Source organism: Phacochoerus africanus, chromosome 11 (assembly GCF_016906955.1).
Source record: "Phacochoerus africanus isolate WHEZ1 chromosome 11, ROS_Pafr_v1, whole genome shotgun sequence".
Classification (NCBI taxonomy): domain Eukaryota; kingdom Metazoa; phylum Chordata; class Mammalia; order Artiodactyla; family Suidae; genus Phacochoerus; species Phacochoerus africanus.
This window is the reverse complement of record NC_062554.1, coordinates 39,204,708-39,228,049: the sequence shown is the minus strand read 5'-3', so window position 1 is coordinate 39,228,049 and position 23,342 is coordinate 39,204,708. Positions and strand designations below refer to the sequence as shown.

The following is a 23,342-nucleotide window of genomic DNA, read 5'->3' as shown; positions in this document are numbered from 1 at the left end:
GGGTTAACGATCCGGCGTTGCCGTGAGCTGTGGTGTAGGTTGCAGACACGGCTCGGATCCCGCATTGCTGTGGCTCTGGCGTAGGCTGGTGTCAACAGCTCCGATTCGACCCCTAGCCTGGGAACCTCCATATGCTGCAGAAGCGGCCCAAAGAAATAGCAAAAGACAAAAAAAAAAAAGTCACTTATTCTTCTTGGAACTCAAAATATGTCCTAGGATAATAATGTCAATGGACTGATTAAGCAGAGAAAATTATAATAGAAAATTTTGTGAGCATGTTTTGCCGACTTCGGTTGTTTAAAAACTTTCTGTTACTTTTTATTTCTACTCTGGCATAATTGCTTTATTCTTTTTTAATTTTTTTATTCAATGAATTTATCACATCTGTAGTTGTATAATGATCATAACAATCCAGTTTCACAGGATTTCCATCCCATAACCCAAGCACATTTCCCCACCCCTGAAACTGTCTCCTCCAGAGACCAAAAGTTTTTCAATGTCTGTGAGTCAGCATCTGCTCTGCAAAGAAGTTCAGTCTGTCCTTTTTTCAGATTCCACATGTCAGTGAAAGCATTGGATGTTGGTGTCTCATTGTATGGCTGACTTCACTTAGCATGATAATTTCTAGGTCCATTCATGTTGCTAAAAATGCTGGTATTTCGTTCCTTTCAATGGCTGAGTAATATTCCATTGTGTACATGTACCACATCTTCTGGATCCACTCCTCTGTCATGGACATTTAGGTTGTTTCCGTGTCTTGGCTCTTGAAAAGAGTGCTGCAGTGAACATTGGAGTACATGTGTCTTTTCGAGTCGTGGTTTTCTCTGGATAGATGCCCAGGAGTGGGATTGCTGGATCAAATGGTAGTTCTATGTTTAGTTTTCTGAGGAATCTCCATACTGTTTTCCACAGTGGTTGCACCAATTTACAATCCCACCAACAGTGTACTAGGGTTCCTTTTTCTCCACACCCTCTCCAGCACTTATTGTTTGTAGATGTTTTGATGATGGCCATTCTGGCTGGTGTAAGGTGGCATAATTGCTTTATTCTATTGGCTGGATACCATTTAAAGTTTGTTCATCTTGGGTTAAGGGTCCAGCGTTGCCACAAGCTGTGGTGTAGGTCATAGATGTGGCTTGGATCCTGCATTGCTGTGGCTATGGCATAGGCCTGCAGCTGCAGCTCTGATTCAACCACTGGCCTAGGAACTTCTATATGTTACAGGTGTGGTCATAAAAAAGAAAGAAAGAGAAAAAAGAAAAAAGAGTTTATTCATCTGGTCTTGTCCATCTTAGGTAGTGAGTTCCTAAAGGGTAGGCATCTGTATGTCTTCCTCCGGCCCTCTTTTAAATTATAGTGACACTATAAAGCCCTTAAAAATGGAAATTTTTGACAAAAACAGTATATGACTTTTTGTATATCTCGCTCAACTTAAGTAGAAGTTTTTTCGAAAGTTGCATGATTTGTTTTCCTTTGTTTCCTGATTTGGTACTTAATTAAGACTTTTCTTAAAGATGGTTGTGATAGTAGTGACTTTAGTCATAAAATCTAATGAATTTCAATCTCCATTATAGATGTATTCGTAAAATGTTTTATAAAAACTCATTTAAAGTCAAATTTACAAAGGAAACCCTGAATTTGCCGTTGTAAAATAAATGAAACAATCTGTCATGATTTCTCAGTTTTCTAAATATGCATTTTGTACACATAGTAGGTTTGTTTATGTTGAGGTATGTTGCTGAGAACTAAGAGGCGTGTGGATAGGACTTTACTGAGTGGCATCACCCCTGTCCTGGGTGTTCTCTCTCATGTACGTTGATAAAGCCTTTGGAACTGAAGAAAAGTTGAATGTTTTCTCAAGCACACCAGCCCGCAGCATTTCCCAAACCGTTTACATATTTAATAATGTCAGAATAACAATGGTATTGTCTTGGCTTTAAATAGCTCCTTGACAGCAGCAAATTCAGAGAACCAGATGACCTTATTTTGCCTTTGCAAAATTATTTTCATTTGTCTTTCTGACAAATATGTGTCTCCAGCTGTGTTCATTGCTAGAGGAATTTAAGACAGGCTTCCTAGTTGCCCATGTCTTGGCAGTGTGAAAAGCAGAGCCTGTGTATTTGTTACCTCCAGTACAGGGATGTCTTTCTTTTCTTTTCTTTTCTTTTTTGTATTTTTAGGGGCCTATGGGAGGCCTGTGGGAGTTCCCAGGCTAGGGGTTGAATCAGAGCTACAGCTGCTGGCCTGCATCACAGCCACAGCAAGGTGGGATCTGAACCTGGGACCTACACTGCATCAATGCTGAATCCTTTAATCCATTGAGGACCAGGGATCCAACCCATGTCCTCAACAATATTAGTCAGATTCCTAGTCGGATTGTGTCCATTTCCGCTGCACCACAACAGGAATTCCTAGGGATGTCTTTCAATATGAAAATACATCGAATGCAATCAGCAGTGGGAGTATATTTACAATTGTAATGAAAGTACTTTCTCTACTATGATCCTTTCTTAGAGATGAGAGGGATTTTAGTGGTTTGCAGCCTGAACCCTTTGAGGAGATGGTGAAACCTGAGGCTAGGTTAAGGACTTCACTAAATCACAGAGCAAGAGCTAGAGGCAGAGTAGTTAAGAGGTTCCTTTTGACTCAAATGGTGGTATTCGATGAGTTTAAATAAGAAGAATGCTTAGTTGGCGGCAAGGGGTTCAGAGCATTATTCTGCTTTTCTGTGGGTGTCATTTTAGAGCGTTAGCTGTTTAATGCACTTGTTTACATTCTGATTCCTTGCTGATATAATCCACATCTAAATATAGTAGGATATAAATACAATAGAATTTTGATTTCTATTTTTTAGTAATGAAATGTTGTGGCTAAAATGGAGTCAGAAAGATACCTTCTCAGAGAAATTCTTTACATGCAGAAGAAGTTCTGCAGACTTGAAGAACTGGACTTAGTTGTCTCTAGCATCTTGTCTATGCATTGAAAATAAGCTAGGAATATCCATGTGGAATTTGGGTTTGCTCTTAAATGTGATTCTTCTGTTCATTTCCTGTGCTCTTTGTGTTCTCTAATCCCGATCCCAGTAGCAGGAGTACACTCCATAATCTAAAGGGAGCTGTATAGTCTGTTCACAGTTGTGGGATCCCAGAAGAATTTTTGTTTTCTTTTCTTTTTAGGGCCATACCCTCAGCATATGGGAGTTCCCAGGCGAGATGTTGAATCGGAGCTACAGCTGCCCACCTACACCACAGCCACAGCAACTCAGGATCTGAGCCACGTCTGCGACCTACACCACAGCTCATTGGCAGTGCCAGATCCCCAACCCACTGAGCAAGGCCAGGGGTTGAATCCACATTCTCATGGATATTAGTCAGATTCGTTACCACTGAGCTACGATGGGAACTCCCCAGAATAATTTCTTAAATTGATTTTCCTAGGCAACTCTCATGCTTCAATTTTTTATTCTATGAAATATTAAAGTAAGTCAAATCTTATGATAAATTGTCTTGTCTTAGTCAAAATTAGTAGCAGTTTACTGGAGCTTGAAATTTTTTTTTTCTTATTATGGCTGCACCTGCAGCATATGAAGGTTGCCAGGTGAGGGGTAGAATCAGAGCTGCAGCTACTGGCCTACACCACAACTTGTGGCAACATGGGATCCTTAATCCGTGAGGCTAGGGATTGAACCCACATCCTCACGGACACTATGTTGGATTCTTAACCCACAGAGCCACAGTGGAAACTCTTTGAAATCATTTTGATAGAGAGCTTTTAGTAGAGTTATCACAGTGTGATTTGATCTATTGTTATTATTATTAAAGTATAGTTGATTTACAATGTTTTGTCAAGTTCTATTGTACAACAAAGTGATGCAATCACCCACATTTCCCTGTGCTGTACAGTAGGATCCCATCATGATTTGATCCTTATTGTATGATGTTTTAGAGGAGATAGATTGTCCTGCTGAGGCTCAGAAGTAAGGGAAGGAATTCTTGGCACTTACAGGTAGCTAGTCTTAGTTTCGGTGTTTCAAGTTGCCCAGCATCCTGGTGCAGCTGGTGACCATTGTTTCCCTTGGGAAATACTTGTTGGCTGCTTGCTGTGTGCCAGGCACCAGACCAGGCACCAGGGCTGCAGTGGCGCTTGAGATGACTCAGTCCCCGCCTTCACAGAGCTTAGAATGCTCAGCTCTGAGAATTCCTGGGCCTCGCCACAATTGCTCACAGAGGGACATGAGGACACATAATGAATCCAAATTTATTACATGTTGTGGCAAGAAAGAAGACATCCTGTATACTGCTTAAAAGTTAAGTATTAAATTCACAGTATATGTCAGCCATCGCTGCTGTCCGGTAGCCTCAGCTGTGACCAAATTGTACTTAGCTCCAGGCAAAGCATCTGTATGTTTTTTTTTTTTTTTCAGCTTCAGCCCTCCCACTTACCTTGGAGGTTACAGGACAATTAATTTCTATTGATCTTTCACATTATTCCCTTCAACTCTTAGAGGATTCGTACTGCATTTTCTTACCAGAGAGTTTTCAGTGACATTTGAGAAATAAGATCTGTTTTATATATGGAGACAGTTTCTCTCTGATGTTCCCTGAACTTCATGTTGGCCCTTGCCAGAGATCTCTATTTTTACAAGCTACATGCGTCATTGTCATTTCCAGCTGATAGATGTATGAATGCAAGTTCACATCCTTCCTGTCTTAGGACTTGGGGGGGCTTGGCTCAGGCAGCTGGATAGACAGCCGGGAAGGTCACCTAGAAAAGGAGGTTAGACTGTTAGTTCTTTCCTTGTCCCCACATGACATTCCAAGCTGTGATAAATTTATTGTTGGTACAACTGTTGAACCCATTCCTGTTGTTATTTTTTCTCAGTCTTCAGCCTCCTCCACAGCCTTTCTGTGGCTTTTGAAATCTTCTCTCCTCAAGTTTAAAAACTGTGTACTTTGGTCCTTCTGCAGCCTCTCTAATAGTTCCTTCCATCCCTACTTCTTCTACTTTCTTGTTGCCCAGTACTTTAGGCATCTTCCCAAGCTTGCTGTGGTCTTCTGCTCCTCTCTGTTCCTTTCTTCTCTTCCTTTTCCTCCCCTTTCACCTTTTCCTCCCTCATCTCACTTGAGCTTTTTATTTTTATTTAAAAAAAAATTTTTTTTTGTCTTTTGTCTTTTTAGGGTCACACCTGTGGCATATGGAGGTTCCCAGGCTAGGGGTCCAGTTGGAGCTGTTGCTGCTGGCCTATGCCAGAACCACAGCAACGCCAGATCCGAGCCGCATCTGTGACCTACACCACAGCTCATGGCAACGCCGAATCCTTAAGCCAGTGAGCGAGGCCAGGGATAGATGAGCAACCTCATGGTTCCTAGTTGGATTCATTTCTGCTGCACCATGATGGGAACTCCTCACTTGCACTTTTTAAATGCAGTCTTGTGTACCTTTGTTAAATATATGTTTACTTAGCATCTACTATGTGCTTTGTACTATGCTAGGTTTTTGGAATACGTGAGTGAATGAGATCGATACAACCCCAACTTCCATAGCATTTACTGTTTTTCCAATTGATTCATACATTATAATTGTGCAGTGTGGGTTTTTTTTTTTTTTTTTGTCTTTTTGCTGTTTCTTTGGGCCACTCCTGTGGCATATGGAGGTTCCCAGGCTAGGGGTTGAATCGGAGCTTTAGCCACCGGCCTACACCAGAGCCACAGCAACGCGGGATCCGAGCCGCGTCTGCAACCTACACCACAGCTCACAGCAACCCTGGATCGTTAACCCACTGAGCAAGGGCAGGGACCGAACCCGCAACCTCATGGTTCCTAGTCGGATTCATTAACCACTGCGCCACGACGGGAACTCATAACTGTGCAGTGTTTTACTGGAGAAGTACTGGTTGCTATGAGAGCATGTAATTTAGGTACCTGTCCTAGTTTAAGTGGACAGTGAAGTCTTTCCTAGGAAATCATTTTTAGCTGAAATTTAGAGGATGAGTAAGAATTTATGAGGTGGGAGAAGGGAGTGTTCTAGGCAGTAGGCATGGAAAACTCTCACTCAGTAGTCTAGTTACATGGGCCTTCTTTCAGTTACTTGACTATACCAAGCTTCTTCCCACCTCGGTAGGTATTAAAACACAAGTTACCTTAGCTCCATCTCACCTAAGCTGATTCTTCACTGCAGTTCCTTCTTTTCCCCAGTTCTAGGCCTCTGACTTAGAGCTCTTCTTCTGATTTAAATACAGATTTTTTATAGCTTTATTGAGATATAATTGAGAAATAACATTATATATTTAAGGTAGATTTTTTTTTTTTTTTTTTTTGGGCTGCATCCACAGCATATGGAGGTTCCCAGGCTAGGGGTCGAATCAGAGCTGTAGCCACTGGCCTATACCACAGCTCATGGCAATGCTGGATCCTTAACCCACTGAGCAAGGCCAGGGATTGAACCCACAACCTCATGGTTCCTAGTCGGATTCATTAACCACTGAGCCACGATGGGAACTCCACAGCACTGTACTCTTAACTTTAGTCACCATGCTGTACAGTAAATCCCCCAAACTTAGTCATCTATAGTTGAAATCCCCTGCCACACACGAGGTGATAATCTTGTTGTAGTTTTGATACGCATTTCCCTGATGACTGGCGATACTGAGCACCTTTAGATGTACCTGTTGGCCTTAGGTATGTCTTATTTGGAAAAGTGTCTCTTCATTCCTTTGCCCATTTTAAATCATGCTGTATGGCTTTTTGCTGTTGAGTTGTATGAGTTCCTTATAAATTTTAGATATTAACCCCTTATCAGACATATGGTTTGCAAATACTTTTTCCCTTTCCATAGATTGCTTTTTTATTTTGCTGATTGTTAGGGTTCCTTTCTCAACAACCTTATTTCTTCCCAATTAGAGAAGCTGCCCTTGATCATACTAACCATTTTCTGCTGGAGACCTTTGTCCTTGTGTGTTTTAGTTGTTCAGTAACTGATTCCTAGAAAAAAAGAATATTCAGCAGCTGGCTTCCCAGAAAGGATGAAAAGAGGTTAAATTTCTTTTTTTAATGGTTAGTATTTCAATTAATATGATTTTGTCATGGTATCTTTCTAAAAATTTTACTTTAAATGGAATTTTTATGTGGATGGTGTGATGAGTGAACCCTAAAGCTGACTGGTGCAACTGGATATTAATTAGTTACTATCCGTATCTCTGGTAGACTGTGTATCCAACAGCAAATCTAGGTAATGAGACCTGTAGTGTGCCTGGCCAGAAAAGGCCGGGCTGAGGTCAAGTACTGAAACGTCATATTCAGAGCTCTCTGACTGAGGAGGTTTAAGCATGAGACCTTGAATCTCTACCCCTTGCTGGTTTTATTTGATTACAGAGACATGGCACTTGTGAAGTTTTTCAAAACTTGGTTCATGTTTTTAAAATCCTTGGGAGCTACAGAGTGGGTGTTCAGACCAAAAAGGCTGCTTCCTGGAGTGTTTATGCAAAGGATCATTTTTAGAGAGTTATGTGGAATGGAATTGGGTCTGACGTCAATTCTCAGTGTGCTTTCTCTCCCCTGGAGGAATAGCCCATATGTAGAGACAGATGTGAGACTGAAGTCTTTTTTACATATAAATAATGCTGGGAGAGAATGAGAACATTACTTTGAGTTAGAGTTTGGGGAAGAACAGAGTTTATTGTAAGCCAGAGATGGCCAAGTTGTTTTTATATGCACTTTTTTAAACCATCAATTGTGTATAACCCATAAGTGTAAATGTGCACAAAACTTAAACATATGGTAAATTAATAATATAATAATATAGCAAATACCCGTGTAATCATCACCCAGATCAAATACTAGAACATTACCAGCTCCCAGAAGCTCTCCCAGCAATTCCCTTTGATTACTACCCACTCTCCCCTTCAGCAGGAGTCCCATGACTTTTTTGGTAACAATGTTTTTGCTTTTCTCTTTAGATTTACCACTTTTATATGCATTTATGAACAATACAAACTTGTTAATATACCTGGAATCATATTGCATTTTTATTATGTGTTTTTGTCTTTTTACTTAGCATTCTGTTGGTAATAATCACATGCTGTAGAGTGTAGCTATAGTTTGTTCTCATTTATTTATTTATTTATTTAGTCTTCTCTAGGGCCGCACCCACGGCATATGGAGGTTTCCAGGCAGGGGTCTAATTGAAGCTACAGCTGCTGGCTACAGCCACAGCAACGTGGGATCTGAGCCACTGAGCGAGGCCAGGAATCAAACCCGTAACCTCATGGCTCCTAGTCAGATTCGTTAACCACTGAGCCACAACGGAAACTCCTAGTTTATTCTCATTTATTACGGTATAGTATTTCATTGTATGACTATACCACTGTTTATTATTTTACTGTTGATGGTTGTTTGGTTGTTTCCAGTCTGGGCCAGCTGTAAATGATGCCACCTTGAACATTCTTGAACTCTTCTATTGATGCGTGCATTCCTGTTTTATATACCTTAGCTCAAACCATGTGAAATTACCATTTTTGTGGATCATTCACATATTAATGATTCCATATGGTTCAATCTGATACCTAGGAGTAGAATTGTTGGATCATAGGAAATGCATATGTTCAGTTTTAGCAGATTCTGCCAAATAATTTTCTATAAATCCTGTACCAACTTAATCTCCTGCCAGCAGTGTGTAAGAGTTGCTCCATATTCGGGCCAGCATTTGGTATTGTAATTGTCATTGTGATTTTGATTTGCATTTCCTTAGATACTAGTAAGGTTGAGTACTTTTTCTTTTTTTTTTGGACATTTAGATTTCTTTTTTTTTTTATTTTTGTTGTTGTTGTTGTTGTTGTTGCTTTTTCTTGGGCCGCTCCCGCGGCATATGGAGGTTCCCAGGCTAGGGGTTGAATCGGAGCTGTAGCCACCGGCCTACGCCAGAGCCACAGCGACGCGGGATCCGAGCCATGTCTGCAACCTACACCACAGCTCACGGCAACGCCGGATCGTTAACCCACTGAGCAAGGGCAGGGACCGAACCCGCAACCTCATGGTTCCTAGTCGGATTCGTTAACCACTGCGCCACGACGGGAACTCCTAGATTTCTTTTTATGAAGTACCTATTCAAGTCATTTGCCCACTTTTCTGTTGGATAGTCATCAACAGGTGTTCTTTATGTATTCTAGATACGAATATGGGGAATCTCCTATTCTGTGACTCGTCTCTTCACTCTCTTAACGGTGTCTTTGATGAACAGATTAATGAACAGAATAAGTTTAATGTAGTCAAATTTATCCATCGTTTCTTTTATAGTTAATGCTTTTTGTATCTTGTCTAAAAGGGCTTTGGCCATACGTAAGATCTTGATTCTAGTCTCCCATCTTATCTTGCAAGAGTTTCATATTTAGTTCTAGAATCCATCTGAAGTTGATTTTTGTGTACAGAGTGAGATTGAGGTTCGATTTCATTTTTCCCCCAGTGGATTATCCAATTTGTCCCATCGCTAGTTAGTGAAGAGAGCATCCTCTCCCCACTGCTCTAAGGTGTCACTTATGTCATACATCAGGGTCCATATGTGCTTGTATCTGTTCTATTCTGTTCAATGCTCTGTCCTATTCCTGCACTAATACCTCATTGTTTTAATTATTCTAACTTTGTAGTAAGTCCTCACCTTGTTCTTTTCCAAGAGTGCCTTGTCCTTCTGCATCGCCATACACAATTTTAGAACCAGCTTATCAATTTCTTCAAAGAAGTCTGTTGGGATTTTTATTAAGATTGTATTTAATCTATCAGTTTATTTAGAATTTTGATCTTTATAATAGTGACTCTTTAATCTAGAAATAAGGTTTTTCTCCTCATTTAATAAGGTCTACTTTATTGTTTATTGAAAATTTTTTGAAATAAAATTCACCATTTCAACAATTTTTTATTATCATCAAATTTGTCATTTTAATTATTTTTAGGCACACAATTCAGTTGCATTAAGAACATTCGCATTGTTGTGCAACTGTCACCACTCCTATCTCCAGAACTTTTTCAGTGGTTTTTAGAACATTCATAAATGTTATGCACCTACTATCACTATCTAATTTCAGAGTGTTTTATCACCCCCCCAATAAAACCCCATACCTCCCCATACCTATTAAGTAGTCACTCCTCTAATCCTTAACAACCACTAATCTGCTTTCTGTCTTAATGGATTTGCCTCTTTTGGACATTTCATATAAATGGAATCATACAAAATATGGTCTTTGTGTCTCACTTCTTTCACTTAGCATAACATTTTCAACGTTCATCGGTGGTATAGTGTGTATCCTTTTTAAGACTGCATAATATTCCATTGCATGTATATATCGCATTTTAATTATATAACTATACCTCATTATAAATTCATCAGTTGATAGACTTTCAATAAAATTCTAATTTTTTTTAGAGGATGTTCCCATATTTTGTCAGATTTATTCCAAATCCTTCTAAATTATATTTTCATAATATAATTTTAAAAATATACTTTTTATAATATGATAATTTAATTTACTGCTGTTTTATAGGAATATATGATATTGATGTTACAGTCTATAAATAGGCTAAAGTTTGGTAAACTCCCTTAATTCCAAAAAATTATCTGTTGATTCTTTCCAATTTTATATATACCAATCATCATGATGAATAAATGAGTTTTGTATGTTTCTTTGCATTTCTTCTGCCATTTGTTTCTTTCTCTTATCTTGCTGATTAGAACCTCTATGAAGTACAGTGTTGAATAGAGTGGTGATAATAAGCAGCCTCAACTTATTTCTGACACCAAAGGAAAATCTTCCAACCCTTCACTGTTAAATATAAGATATGCTGGAGTTCCCGTAGTGGCTCAGTGGTTAACGAATCTGACTAGGATCCATGAAGTTGCAGGTTTGATCTCTGGCCTTGCTCAGCGTTGCTGTGGCTCTGGCATAGGCTGGTGGCTACAGCTCCGATTCCACCCCTAGCCTGGGATCTTCCATATGCCGCAGGAGTGGCCCCAGAAAAGACATAAAAAAAAAAAAATTTGCTATAGATCTTAATGTTCCAAATGGTCTTTATCTTAGCTGAAACCTGGCATTTCTAGGACAATTCTTTTTGGTTGTAATTTTTTTTTAATGTCTGCACTCACAGTATGTGGAAATACCCAGCCAGGGCTTGAACCAGAGCCACTGCTGCGACCCACACTGCAGCTGGGGCAATGCTGGATGCTTTAACACACTGCACTGGGCCAGGGATTGAACCCACATCTCTGCAGCAAGCCGAGCCACTACATTCGGAGTCTTAACCCACTGAGCCATAGCAGGAACTCCTGGTTTTAATTTTTAAGAAACAATTGGATGAGCTCCTGTGAGCACTTTGCCTCTGATTCTGGTGTTTTTGGCAGTCTTGACATGTGACTTCTGAAGTCACACTGACCTGGGTCCAAGTATGGCTCTCCCATAAACTCATGTGATTGTAGTTAGGACTCTAAATCCTTTTAGGGCAAGATCTGTGTGTTGTTTATTTAGTTCTGTATCATTAGCTCTAACTTATTAATGCCTAGTACATGCTGGGGGCTTAATATAGATCTTGAAAAAATGAAGTTATATAATTTGCCTCTGAGTCTTGGCTTCCTCATTTATAATATTCTCCTATAGGCCTTGATATAATGATTTAAAAAAAATAATGTCTGTAACATAGTTGCAGGTTAAAAAAAACACTGAAAAATAATGGTTACCTTCCCTTGAGATTTACTTTTCTTTAGCAGACTACATTAGTCATTGAGAGGGTTCTGGGACCCAATTTCTTTCTTTTTTTTTTGTATTCCAATAAAGCTTTATTTACGGCTGAACTTGGCATGTACGCCATAGTTTGCCAACTCATGACCTAGATTATTGTTAGTTCCTAAGTAACTATGACAATTAGAAAAATCTTTGAAAATGTTTTATCCCAAGTAGTATAATACAATAATATAACATACTAAAACCTGCCGTGTAACAATAAAATAATCAGAATTGTGTCTAAAAAAAAATCAGACTAGTTACAGCTCTTTTGTGCTGGCTTATTAGAGAAAGCGAGACAAAAGCTAAGTCAAACATTAAAGTAATGCCAATTGAGCACTTATTTAATTATTTTCTTATTATGCTATTGTGTGATGTCAGTGTTAACAGGAAACATGAAATATTTTCCTTGGCCACAAGTGGATTTCAGTCTCTGGGACCCAATTTCTAATGGCAAGGGGTTCCCCACAGTAATGACAGTTCTCAGTCACCGTCTAGGTGTCCGACAACTCCCCACAGCTCTAACATGTCTACAAGGAGATGTCATCAGGTTCTGCAGGTTGAGGGCTCAGACCTAGGAGCCCCCTTCTCCTGCCTACTTGAGATGCCAGTCTCAAGTCCAAGTTGGTACCTGTTTCTGAATGCCCTGCTGCAGATTGGTGCCATGATCCCCTCCTTGGACTTCAAGTGCCAGTTGTAAGTCCAGGTTGTTCCCAGTACTTCTGACTGATTGGATTTTAAGCAGAGGTTCCTGTGATCGTCTCCTTGGGTTTGATTCATTTACTAGAGCATCAAACACAGAGACACTTTACTTACTACATTACCAGTGTATTATACAAGGATATAACTTAGGAACAGCCAGGTGGGAAAGAGGCATAGGGCAAGGTATGAGGAAAGAGCAGGGACCTTCCTGCCCTCTCCAGGTGTTGCTCTCCTCCTGAAACTCCACCCATTCATTGGACATAAACTTTCTGAACCTGTCCTTTTGGGGCTTTATGGAGGCTTCAGTACAGGCATGATTGATTAAATCATGGGTCCTTGGTGATTGAGTTCAGTCTCCAGCCCCTCACCCCTCCCCTGGGACTGGAAGTTCCAACCTTCTATTCACATGGTTAGTTCACCTGGTGATCAGCACACCTCCCGCGCCCCCCATCTTTAGAAGATTTCCCAAAGTCACCTCATTAACGTAAGCTCAGCCATGGTTGAAAGGGGTTTGTTATGAGTAAAGAAGATACTCCTTTCACCATTAATGGCTTTCAAGGGATTTTAGGAACTGAAGATAAGAGACCAAATATTATAACAAAAGATGCACCAATTGTTCTTATTACTTAGGAAATTACAAGGGTTTGGGGAAGCTGTGAGCCAAAGACCTGGAAGAAGACCAAAAAATATATTTATTTTAAGTCATGGTATCATAGTGATGTTTTTCATCTTTGGGCTTTTATTTAACCTCATAGAAACTTGTATATTTGTATTTTTTTAATTGAACTATAGTTAATTTACAATATTGTGTTAGTTTCAGGTGTACAGCAAAGTGATTCATATATGTGTGCGTGTGTATTCTTTTTCAGATTCTTTTCCATTATGTTATCATAAGATATTACATATAATTCCCTGTGCCATACATTAAATCCTGTTTTTTATTGATTTCATATATGGCGGTGTGTATCTGTTAATCCCATACCCCTAATTATCCCTCCCGCACCCTTTCCCCTTTGATAAACCTAAGTTTGTTTTCTATGTCTGTGAGTCTATTTCTGTTTTGTAAATAAATTCATTTGTATTATTTTTTAGATTTTTGCATGTAAGTTATATAATATTTGCCGTTCTCTGACTGACTTCACTTAGTATGATAATCTCTAGTCTATCCATGTTGCTGCAAATGCTATTATTTCATTCCCCTTTTTATGGCTGAGTAATATTCCATTGTGTATATGTATACCCCATCTTCTTAAGCCATTCATCTATTGATGGACACACTTATGTTGCTTCCATATGTTGGCTATAGTGAATAGTGCTGCTATGAACATTGGGGTGTGTGTATTATATATATTTTTAATTAGAAAGGCTTAAAACGTCCCCTGTGGCTATAAATATTCTGATGACTTTGAGATGAGAGGAAGAATATAACTATAGTTTGAGGAGTTCCTGTCGTGGCTCAGCGGAAACAAATCTGACTAGCAACCATGAGGATGCAGGTCAGATCCCTGGCCTTGTTCAGTGGGTTAAGTAAGGATCCAGAGTTGCCATGAGCTGTGGTATAGGTTGCAGATGCAGCTTTGATCTGGCGTGGCTGTGGCATAGGCCAGCGGCTACAGCTCTGATTGGACCCCTAGCCTGGCAAGCTCCACATGCCATGGGTGTGGCCCTAAAAAGACAAAAAAAGACAAACAAAACAAAACAAAACCAAAAAAAAAACCCAAACAGAAAAAAACCTGGAGTTTGAAAATGATTTTTTTAACTGTGGAAGTATCCTACAGATTTTGTACCACGTTCTATTGAATTCATCAGTTTTGTAGAAGCAATGGTACCAACATGGTTTTAAATAAAATGTGTTAATAATCTTTTATGAGTATAGGTGATGCTCTAGTGTATACCTCTTGTGAGCAACTGAATGACTCTAGTTTTGCCAATAGTTACTATAGTTTTCATGATCTCTATTCTTGTAGTTCCTATACCTCCATTTTACTTAACTTTTACTGCAGGACAGTTTCTGTGTCTCTTGTCATTTTGGAAGGAGGCGATGTGCGTGATGTTTCTGTACCACTTGTGGGTGTGGGGTAAGCTCACAGGCTCTCTGTCAGCAGAGTCAGGGCCTCTCACACATTAGCATTTGTGTTCGGTCCTGCCCTTTGAATTTCTGTAATGAAAGGAGATAGGTTGGAAGGCAGCAATAGCAAGCTATTGCAGAAGGAAGTTTTTTGAGCAAATTATGGACACGTGCTAGCTTCAGAAGTGTTTGTGAGGCTAGAGTCAGAACTCCCAAAGCTTACATGTGTATTTGGCTGGGTGAGTGCCTGTCCCTCCCCTGCTCCCTGAAGCCTAAATAACACCCCAACACCCGACACTATCTGAGTGGAGAGCTCTGGCGACATTGTTCAAGCACTCAGATGTTTGTGCTTCTAAAGCCCTGTGGGAATTCTCAGGATTACAATGAGTGTGTCTTACTGCCCTGAAAGGACTTTTACAATTACTGATGAAGAGTTGGCCTTTCTCCATTGCAGATTGACATCAGTAAATGCCATTATTTAGTGGATTTGGACACCATGAGAGAAACACCTCGGGAGCCAAAATACTCGTCCAATGGAGAAGAATGGATCAACTTGGCCTACAGACCATTCCTTGATGCTTCTAGGTATGTGGTTTTACTCCTAAGAAATGTACCAGGACTAACTAGTAAGAGCAAAAATTAGAATCCACGTTGAATAATTTTAAGTCCTGGGCTAACTCTACTAGTTGTTTTGTTTTTATTTGGACCTGAACATCTTCTTGTCCAGTTTCCTGAGAAATCTAGAAGAGTGCTGTCCTTTTCTAGGCATTAGAATGCAACATATATTCTGGTATCATCCAACTTGAAAAATCTAAACAGATCCACTGAAGAAAACACAAATAAGTGTTTGACATTGATTATTTTTGGCAATCAGCCTCAGCTTTCTTAACTGAGAGTTTTCTAATACTGTCAGGAAGATTGACTGTGTTCTTTGTGGAGCTAGAAGTTCATATCCATTATTTCTGAGTTTAAGATTCAGTCATAGATGGGGTGAAGCCTTTCTAGATCTTAAGTAGAGAGACCCAATAGACCAGGGCTTGGCTGGCTCTTCAGACGGGCCTCTTCAGAAGGGCCTAGGTGAAGGAGTAATGAGTGGGGGAAACTTAGAGGGGTCAGGTTGTAAATGGAGTAGGGGTCCAGGTAGACAGATAGTTGAAATTAAGGAGGGCCAGGGAGGCCTGGTGGGCCCAGCCCAGGATCCAAGAGGTCAGGCAGAAACCAGAAGGTAGAGGACCAGGGCTTAAGAGGCAGATTTGGGACTCAGAAACAGGGGAGAAAATGTTTTCAGAAAGAGGAAGTGATTAGAACCTACTGGTAAATCAAGTAAGATGAAAAGTAACAACTGTCCACTGGATTTGGCAGCTGATAAAAGCAATTTGGGTGGAGCGGTGGGGGCATAGGGACTAGAGAGATTAGAGGGATCACAGCAACAATAGCAGGACAAGAATTTGAGAAAGCACATCCAGACAATTTTTTTGAAGAATTTTGCTATAAAGAGGAGCAAAGAAATAGGGCTCTAGTTGGTGGTGGGTGCAAGGAAAATGTGACTAGAGAAGATTTTTTGTCCTTTTTTTTTAAATTATAGTAGCATATATATGATATAAAATTTTCTGTTTTAACCATTTGAGGTATACAGTTCAATGGCATTAATTAATTTACAGTCTTGTGCAACCATTACCATTGTGTTTTCTTTCAGCTGGGATATGATTGACATATAACACTGTGTAAGTTTAAGGTGTACAACTTGTTGGTTTGATACACTTACATGTCAAAATGTGATTACCACAGTAGCATTAGCTAACACCTTTTATCTTGTTGCACATTTACCGTTTCCTTTTTGTGTTGAGTTCCATTTGTCATTATCTATTGCCAAAACTTTCTCATCACCCCCAAACTATTCCTCTTTTATTATTTTATTTTTTGTCTTTTTTTTTTCCTTGTCTTTTGTCCTTTTTAGGGCCACACCTATGGCATATGGAGGTTCCCAGGCTAGGGTCAAATCAGAGCTACAGCTGCCAATCTACATCGCAGCCACAGCAATGCCAAATCCCAGCCATGTCTGTGACCTACACCGCATCCCACGGCAACGCTGGATCCTTAACCCACTGAATGAAGCCAGGGATCGAACCTGCAACCTCATGGTTCCTAGTTGGATTTGTTTCCACTGCACCACGACGGGAACTTCTTATTTTTTGTCTTTTTAGGGGTGCACCCGAGGCATGTGGAGGTTCCCAGGCTTGGGGTCTAATCGGAGTTACAGTTGTTGGCCTATGCCACAGCCACAGCAACGCCAGATCTGAGCTGTGTCTGCGACCTACACCACACAGCTCACAGCAGTGCCGGATCCTTAACCTGCTGAGTGAGGCCAAGGATTGAACCCTCAACCTCATGGTTCCTAGTCGGATTCATTTCCACTGTGCCACAATGGGAACTCCCCTATTTTTTTTTTTAAAACAACTTTAAGTACAGTTTACATATTATAAAATTACCCATTTTAAGTGTACAATAAACAGTTAATAATTTACCAAGTTGTGAAACTATCACCACAATTCAATTTTAGAACATTTCCACAGTATGGAAGGTCCTTAAAAAACTATAAAACTACCATATGATCCAGCAATCCCACTCCTGGGCATCTATCCAGAGAATACCATAATTTGAAAAGATACATGCATCCCAATGTTCACAGCAGCACTATTTACAGTAGCCAAGACATGGAAACAACCTAAATGTCCATTGACAGAGGAATGGATAAAGAAGATGTGGTCCACATATATGATGGAATATTACTCAACCATAAAAAAGAATGAAATAATGCAATTTTCAGTAACAATGGGTGGACCTAGAGATTATCATGCTGAGGTGACTCAGACAGAGAAAAATAAATATCATATGATATCACTTATATATGGAATCTAGTTTTTAAATGATACAAATGAACTTATTTACAAAACAGAAACAGACAGGTCTCAAAATCAAACTTATAATTACCAAAAGGGAAATGTGGGGGGTGGGTGGTAAATTAGGGATTAACATCTACACACTACTGTATGTAAAATAGATAACTAACAAGGACCTGCTTATAGCACGGGGAACTCTACTCAATATTCTATAATAACCTGGAGTTCCCGTCGTGGCGCAGTGGTTAACGAATCCGACTAGGAACCATGAGGTTGCGGGTTTGGTCCCTGGCCTTGCTCAGTGGGTTAACGATCCGGTGTTGCTGTGAGCTGTGGTGTAGGTTGCAGACGCGGCTCGGATCCCGCGTTGCTGTGGCTCTGGCATAGGCCGGTGGCTGCAGCTCCAATTTGTCCCCTAGCCCGGGAACCTCCATATGCCGTGGGAGCGGCCCAAGAAATAGCAACAACAACAACAAAAGACAAAAAATAAAAAAAAAATAAAATAAAAATAATAAAAGAATTTATAAAAAATAATTTAAAAAAATATATATATATTCTATAATAACCTATGTGGGAAAAGAAACTGAAAAAGAGTGGATGTAAGTATATGTGTAACTGATTTACTTTGCTGAACACCTAAAACTCACAGAACATTGTAAATCAACTATACCCCAATAAAATTAAAAAAATAATAATTAAAAAAAAAAAGTTAAAAATTTAAAAAATTGGAGTTCCCATTGTGGCTCAGTGGAAATGAGCCTGACTAGTATCCATGCAGATGTGGATTTGATCCCTGGCCTCTCTCAGTGGGTTAAAGATCCAGCGTTGCCACAAGCTATGGTGTATGTCTCAGACACAGATTATATCCCAAGTTACTGTGGCTGTGGTGTAGGCCAGTAGCTGCAGCTCCGATTCCACCCCTAGCCTGGGCACAGGTGTGGCCCTAAAAAAGCAAAAAAAAAAATTTAATTAAAAAAATAAAGAAATAATTTTTTTAAAAAAAGAACATTTCCATTACCTCAGCGCCAGGAAACCACTCTTACTTTCTGTTTTATAGATTTGCCTTTTTCCAACTTTGTAATGTAAATAGAATCATATACTCTGTGAGGTTCTGTGCCTGGCTTCTTTCACTAAGCATATTTCTGAGGTTCATTCGTCTTATAGCATGTGTTAGTAGTTTTCCTTTTCCTTGCTGAATACTGTTCCACTGTATGGATATACTCATTTAGCCCTTCACCAGTTGATGGACATTGGGTTATTTTTATTTTTTAGCCACTATGAATAATGGTGCAGTGGACATCCCTGTGCACGGTTGTGTGTGTGGGGGGTTGGGTTCTAGCCAAGAAAGCTTGACAAAGCAGGAAAGGGGCAGGGGAGTTGAAGGTTTATGCAGAGGAGCCATCCAGTGATTGGTCATGGCCATAAGTGGGTAAGGAGGGAGGGTGTGGGCATTGAGGGAGTGGAAAACCTTGACAGGTGGGAGAATCATGGCCTGATATTCAAAACATTGTCAGAATCAGTAGCAGGAGGGAGCTTGAAAGAGAAGCAGCAGGGAAGGTGTGAAGCTTTCTTCATGACACTCATTCTTTGGTGCCTGAGTTGTTAGTTATACTGTATTGGGGGTAGCTCTTTGTTAGTTATACTGTATTGGGGGTAGGTTGCAACTGTGCCTTCATAGTTGAGAAACCTGTGACAACAGGAGATCTGGGCTTGAAAAAATCTCTCCAGCCCTAGGGGATCAGTAGATCCAAAGCAGCCTTCCTGTTAACAAGGGAAAACTTAGTGTTTTACGAATCTGACCAGCAGTACTTTGGTCGCAGAATAAACTCTTTATAGCAAATGGGGCAAGGGAGTATTTTTGAGGTGACTTTTTTTCCCCTTTGGTTTTGAAGGATTGAGGTGAGAAAGGTTTCCTTCTCTTCCCATTTCCCCTTCTGTAGCATATGGGCCCAGCAGCCAGTGGACTTGAACTGAGAGCCTGTTCAAGGCAAAGAAACCTGACCCTTGCACGCTTCTCACTGGAGAATTGGAAATCTTTTGTGGGAAAAGCGGAAGGTGTTGGTCACCTTCCACCTGCCTTGTGGCAAGCAGAACATGACCAGAGGTGACCATACAGTCACGGTGATATGGTCTAGCATTGCTCCTCCTGGGCCCTCTGTGTTCAGCCCTCTCCCCAGCCCTTGGGCGCAGGGGACACATTGGGAGACCATGAAATGTGAGGGCTTTTCGCAGGGAGGCTACTGCTGTTCCCCACTTAACTACGGCATAACTGGCTCGGGTTGATAACCACGTGAGCATCTTCTCCATCTAAGACTGTAGACTGTGTGCAGGCAGGACGTCTGCACTGGGGAGTCCTTGGGATACCTGGGGAGACACACCAGCGTCCAGAGAGGTGCTGCTGGGGCATAAGAGCAGGGGTTAGGTCCAGAAGGCAGGGGTGGGAGGGACCAAGGAATGTTCCTCGAGGAGAGGCCATCCAAAGATTACGCCGCGTTCGTGCGGGAGGGGGAAGGAGGAGGGAAGGTTAGGAGGCTGTTCTAGGTGAGAGGTGACTAGGGACTGAAAGAGGACAGATGGACTCAGGAGACCATGGTTGCAGAGAAAAATCAGGCCAAAGTTTAGATCACAGAAGCCCACGGCTTTCCCCAGTGGCCTGTATTGAGCTTTTTTTTTTTCCCCAAAGTTTTTTTTTTTTGGCTGCACCCATGGCATGCAGACTTTCCCATACCAGGGTTCGAACCTGCACCATGGTAGTGACACTGCTGAGTCCTTAACCACTAGACCACCAGGGAACTCCTCTTTTCTTTTCAAGGGTTTTTTGGGTGGTTTTTTTTTTTTTTTTGTATCAAGCTTTTAACTTTTTGCTTTGCTTATTGTTTTGATTTGCTTTCTCCAGCTGGGCTGGTCCCTGACCAAAAGCTGTCACAGGTTGGGCAGCACTTGCTAGAGAGATGAGACCCTAAGCTTATCTCCTTGCCCATTCTGTTTCTCCTGCTGGTCCTGCTTCCTTTTCCTGTTTGCCTCCTGAGCACACCTCTGGTGTAGATGGAGGGAAGGAGAGGTTCTTGGAATGCCTTCCGAGGTTTTTAATTTCCCCTAAGCTGTCCTTATTTCCCCAAAAGAGGCGTTCTTTTCACGACTATATGCTGAGAAAGAAAGAAATTGGTTGCTTTAAGCACTAAGGTATATTTATTTGAAGGTGTGCAAAGTGTAATGTGCATTTCATCCTGGTTACTTGCTGGTTATTCCTCTCAGATTCCCTATTTCCATATCAGTAAAACAAGAATGATAATATCATATATACTTTATAGGACTATGGTAAGGATTAAATGAAAGCTGAAATATGGAAGTGTTTTTAAATTCTAGAGCATTATATAGGTGGTCAGGCCTTCCAATTAATTAGCAGTCTGCCTAAAGTTCCAGAATCATGCTGATTTTCCTTACATTTCTCTTCCTCAGCATTTCCTGGTAGTATATACACTGAGCCAACTGCAAAAGCAGCAGGATCCCATGCTGTTTGCCACAGCAGTTTGTCACCGTCAGCACTGTGACAGCTCATGTTGCTGACTTTGGGCCAGTTAAGTTGGACTGTACTGTCCCTCAGAGGTATCCCTCTCAGGTGGTGCATGAGATGCTCCTGGGAGCTTGATCCTAGAACGCCTTTGCATCTGTGACTTGGGGCTCTTATGTTCCCTCTGTCTTCTTGAAACAGTGGTTTTTGTACTTTAGCAATTTATTTAACAAGGAGAAAGAATGGTATCACCCACACGTGACGGATCACTCATGTCTTAGACCCTAGATCAGGTGGCCTATCATCCAGCTCTTCCTGAGGAAAAGAGAAGGTTTTCACAAGCCTGCGACATCATCACCACATGATCTTTGTAGAAATGTAAGCAGGTTGGTTTCTCAAATGTTTATATCCCTACAATTTAAATCTGCTTTCTTTAGCGTTCACTTCGAGATCATTTTTTCTTTCTTCTTGTATCCATCTGTCTGACTCTCCATCTGCCATCCATTCCATCAGCAGCTATTTTTTTGGACATTGTCAGAATCTTAGGTGTATAGTAGTGAAAAGTACACACAACTCCCTGTCCTCCTGGATCCTACAGTGTCATGGGGAAGCTGGCATTAAACAAGCAACTGTACAGATGAATGTGGAATTGCAACCTGTGTTAAGTACCTGAAGAGAAAAGCACAGGGTGCTGGCAGAGAAGGAATCAGCAGAAGGACGTCCCTGGAGCCTTCCTTTATCTGAAGCCAGCCGGTTAGGCAGGTTTGGAAATCAGAAAATATTTACTGAACAGCTATGATGTCCTTGTCACAGAGTTAGATTATTTAAGGGGTATAAAAGTAGTAATTAGACACAGAGTTTACCCTTGAATAATGTACAGCTTTTGTAGTTACACATATGAAAACAACTTGCAAATAGTATTAAGTAAGACCATAGAAAGTACCAGGTTGTGTGCTAGAACCTCAGAGAAAGGAGAGATCTGTGGAGGTTAGAGTAGACTGAGAAGTCTTCCTGAAGGAGGCGGTGCATGAGCTGAGGTTTAGGGAAAAAGATTTGTACGGGTGGTTAAGAGACTAATTCAAGGAGAAAAAAATCATGAGCACAAGTGGAAAGATAAAAAGAAGTCTATTGGATGAGAGGCCTGAGGATCCATAAAGAGAACTTTGTTATTTATTTATTTTGTCTTTTGTCTTTCTAGGGCTGCACCCGTGGCATATGTAGGTTCCCAGGCTAGGGGTCAGATTGGAGGTACAGCTGCCGGCCTACACCACAGCCACAACAATACGGGATCCGAGCCGCGTCTGCAACCTACACTGCAGCTCATGGCAAAACCGGATCCTTAACCCACTGAGCAAGGCCAGGGATCGAACCTGCATCCTCATGGATACTAGTTGGGTTCGTTAACCACTGAGCCACAATGGGAGCTCCCCATAAAGAGAACTATAATTTACCTCTTTGGTTTAAAGTTGCTTTTAGTTAACGTGGTCTGTAATGTATCATTGAAATCAGCACTTTCGAAAGGAAGAAGCCCTTCCCTGGGCAGATTGAGGTCTGTGGGCATCCTGTTGTGATGTGGCCAGAATACAAGGACTTACCCCAGAAAGCAGGACGGGAGGATGAGGCACAGAGATATGGTTCCTTTGCCCCACAGTCTGCGTTCACCAAGTGGATTTGCCTGTAGTTTCCTTATTTAATTTCCTGACATTTCTTGGTGGTGTAGCCCGGATTGGGTTTTAGCTATCTGTCAGGGAAGTCATGAGGATAGTTTGAAGACAGTACCGGCCCATAAACACACTGATCTCTGAATGTGTGTACCAGAGGCGACTCAGCCCCAGGAGAAAGCAGCCTGAAGATTATTAGAGCAGTATTGTGATTGATGCAAATGTAGGAGTTCTGACTATTTATCAGCATGTGAAGAGGCGTGTTTCCTGTTGGAATTGTTGGAGGATAATCACAGCTTTTGCTGTTGGACTGCCGGAGAAGGACTCACCAATAGGGCAGGGTGTTGTTATCCCAGTTGCGGAGAATAGCAGCCCCATGCCCATCCATTCTTTGCCTGTTAGCCCTCTTCTCTGCTTTATCAGAGGACTGGAGACTCCAAGGCCGTTAGTTTGAGAGAGGATCCAGGCTTAAGGATCACCATTTTCTAGTCTCCTTGCACATAACTGGTACCAGGGCTGCAGCTTCCTCCCCCTGAATTTCTGAGCCTGTGTCTGGCTAACATTATAAAGGTCTATCAAACATCCAAGATAAGGGCACTAAACTAGTTGAAATACCCTTTTTTTTTTTTTGAAATACTTTTTTTTTTAAAATCAGACACATTCGTTACTCTGTGGCCATCTCATGTTACATACCTTCTAAAAGGAGAGAGGATTTTCTTTTTCCTTCTTTGAAGCCCGATAT

General features: G+C 40.9%; 1 protein-coding gene across 4 annotated transcripts in view; it reads left to right on the top strand.

Annotated features, from left to right (window-relative positions):
• The window catches only part of ALG9 (ALG9 alpha-1,2-mannosyltransferase), an 88,995-nt gene that overhangs the window by 49,538 nt on the left and 16,115 nt on the right, over positions 1–23,342 (top strand). For all 4 annotated transcript variants that reach the window (XM_047752191.1, XM_047752192.1, XM_047752195.1 and 1 more), the window contains exon 14: positions 14,983–15,113. In XM_047752191.1, coding sequence (XP_047608147.1) covers positions 14,983–15,113 — 131 coding nt within the window. The remainder of the gene's footprint in view (positions 1–14,982; positions 15,114–23,342) is intronic.